The sequence below is a fragment of the Otolemur garnettii genome, unplaced genomic scaffold (assembly GCF_000181295.1).
Source record: "Otolemur garnettii isolate 467f Iridium unplaced genomic scaffold, OtoGar3 scaffold00083, whole genome shotgun sequence".
NCBI classification, from domain to species: Eukaryota; Metazoa; Chordata; class Mammalia; order Primates; family Galagidae; genus Otolemur; species Otolemur garnettii.
The window spans coordinates 3,990,005-3,992,924 of NW_003852478.1; the positions used below are offsets into that span (position 1 = coordinate 3,990,005).

At 35.3% G+C, this 2,920-nt stretch overlaps 1 protein-coding gene across 2 annotated transcripts in view; it reads right to left on the reverse strand.

Moving 5' to 3' along the window:
* COMMD8 (COMM domain containing 8) overlaps positions 1-2,920 on the reverse strand; it is a 10,565-nt gene that overhangs the window by 3,057 nt on the left and 4,588 nt on the right. For both annotated transcript variants that reach the window (XM_023516002.1, XM_023516001.1), the window contains exon 3: positions 1,286-1,438. In XM_023516002.1, coding sequence (XP_023371770.1) covers positions 1,286-1,438 — 153 coding nt within the window. The remainder of the gene's footprint in view (positions 1-1,285; positions 1,439-2,920) is intronic.

The following is a 2,920-nucleotide window of genomic DNA, read 5'->3' on the forward strand; positions in this document are numbered from 1 at the left end:
GGTCTGTCACAGTGTCATGCTTCTCTGGAGCCACGAAACCCACGTGTATCCCCCCATCCACGCGACCTCTGGTCTGTCACAGTGTCATGCTTCTCCTAGGTTTCATCTTTCCCAGGAACATGGTCTCAGTGTTCCAAAGAAAGTTCACCTACCATGAGTTTAAGTTCTTGGTCATTCTTTTCTGGTTGGGTTCCAAAACAATTATTAAACTAACTGAAAAGCAGTAATGGTTGGACAGAACATATTAGAACTATCTCTTCCTTGAAGAAGTGCATTTTTACCAACAAAACACAAGAGTAACTCGACATCAGTCTCACACTACATGAACCAAAACTACTAATATTTCTCACATCTGCTACTACACAGTATTAATCTCTCCCTTATCTTTTATATTTATGAAAATATAAAATCTTTATTTAAATTAAAAATCCTCTACTTAGGTTATCCCTGATTGAATTATTTGATTTAGTCTATCATTGCAACTGGCTATAAAATAATTTTAATTTTTGATTACATATTTATATTACGTGTTTATTATATCTCTAGTTTTGTATCACCCTCAGATTTGATAAGCACAATATTCATAAAAATGTTAAAGACTGGACCAAGACAAGAGCCTCGGGAACCTTCTTAGCTAACATAAATTTATGCCTTTGGGTTATTTATTCAGTTATTTATTCGATTATAAATCCACCTGCTATATAATTTTCCCACATTTTTTTCTACTTAATCCACAAAGGCAATATAAGACATTTAATCCAGGGTCATACTATAATCAAGAAAGAAAATATATTTGTCTTCTCTTCATCTACCAAGGTAGATACCATATAAAGAACAAAAAGTTGGTCTGAAATTGTTCCTTATGAACCCTACTTGCCATGAGTCTCCCTTCAAAGTGTTTTCAGAACTTATGCTTTCATAACATATTACAGATTTCCCTCCTAGAAGCAGAATCACATTTACCAATCTCAAGAAAGCTATAAAGTCTAAAAAGCAGTAGCCAAAAATACAAGTTGGCTATATACTAATCCACCATTTATGACATTTAATGATTTACAGGTCTAGTTAAAGTTATCAATGTGATGTTCTTATACACAGGATTTGGATGTTTGTAGTGTAGTTATATCTAAGTCAATGCAGAGAATTTAATAGATCTTTGTTATTTATTTGAGACACTATGTTCTCAAAATAACAAATCATAGATACATATTATTACAAAAAAGAATATTTCTCTATATCCAAACAATGAAATTCAAAACACACATATCCATAGACAGATTCTCACCTTTAACTGCCAGTCAAAATCCTGGAGCTGTGCCGAGGAAATATCAATGACTTCTCCTAACAGAGCCTGCTTGAGCTCCTCTCTCCTACTTTTCAAGCATTTCATGATTGCTTCTTGATGAAATGAGTTCACCTGATTCAACTGCTGAAGTATCTATGAAAATAAATGGTTAAAAAATAAACAAAAGGGACTTTCTGTTTAAAATGTAAAAGCATAGTTCCACTCTCCTCTCACACACCCTTTAAAGATAGCAAAAGAAAAGAGGACAAATACTCCTGTCACTACCAAAAAGAATGAGAACAAGTAGCCAGCAAATGGGTTTTAAGAAATTTCTACAAAACGAAAAGTAAAGGAAAAAGAGTGTCTGATGAAGCAGCATGAAGTGAGGACACCTGGAGAGCCCCTGAGTGGTCCAGCAGTGCAGGCGGAGGGACCCCAGACCTGCAACCAGACCCTTCCTGCTGCAGACTGGATGCTGAAGGGAACGCTCACTAGAACATTTTGGATCTTCTGGTGAGTATAATGCAAACATTCTAAAATATGAAAAAATCCAAAATCTGAAATGTCCCAAGCATTTCAAATAAGGGATGCTCAACCTGTATCATTACATTAGACAATGAAACCCTGGGCGATAAGTATTACATGAAATAGAGAAGGATGGCAAGGGGAGGGGGAATTCAATAGAAATGCAAAGCAGTCATGAGTCTGTGCGTACCTACCAGTGTAATTTCAAAAAATCTAGAGCAGCAAGCTTGGCAGCAGTAAAAAGAGAAATGGATAAATCTACACAACTCTCAGTAACTGGCATAAAGAGACTAAGAAATTGGTAAAGATGTAAAAGAATTGACAAATGCTTTCTCCTTAACCTGACCAGTATGTAGAACATACACCAGCAACTGTACAACTATAAAATACACATTATCTTCAAATGCATGTGGAACACTCACGAAATGTGCCATATGCTCAGCCACTGGAGCAAATCATGACAGATCTCAAAAGACCGAAACAATATTGTTTACATTTTCACCCCTGTGTAATTAGGTCATAACTGACAAGAAAAGATAACCAAAAAAATGTCCAAATAGCTGAAAATTAAGTAACTTAGTACTAAATAGAGAAAACGGAAAACACAAAAAAGGGAAACAAAGCCCAATTCCTTCTACAAAGCCGGAAAAAAAACACCTTGAGAAGAGTATTATAGGGGTGGAAAAAAATAGGCCAATACCACACATATATAGGTGCACAAGTCTAAAACAAAGTACTGGTAATCTAAATCAAGAACTATATCACATCAAAGATAATCCCACATGATCAAGTAAGGTTTATTCTGTTAATGTAGGTTCAGAATTATATTTAAAAATCACATTAACAAAATAAAGGAGAAAAAATAATAAATTCAGAAAGAAATTCTCAGCAAGTTAGGACTGTAGGAAACTTCTTTAATCTGATAATGGATATCTATAAAATCACAGAGTTAACATGCTAAATAATAAAACAGTGAACACTTTCTCCCTAACATTAGGAACAGACATGTCCTCTATCACTATTTAAAAAAAAAACTGGCTCGGTGCCTATAGCTCAACTGGCTAAGGCGCCAGCCACGTACACCTAAGGTGGCGGGTTCGAATCCCCAGC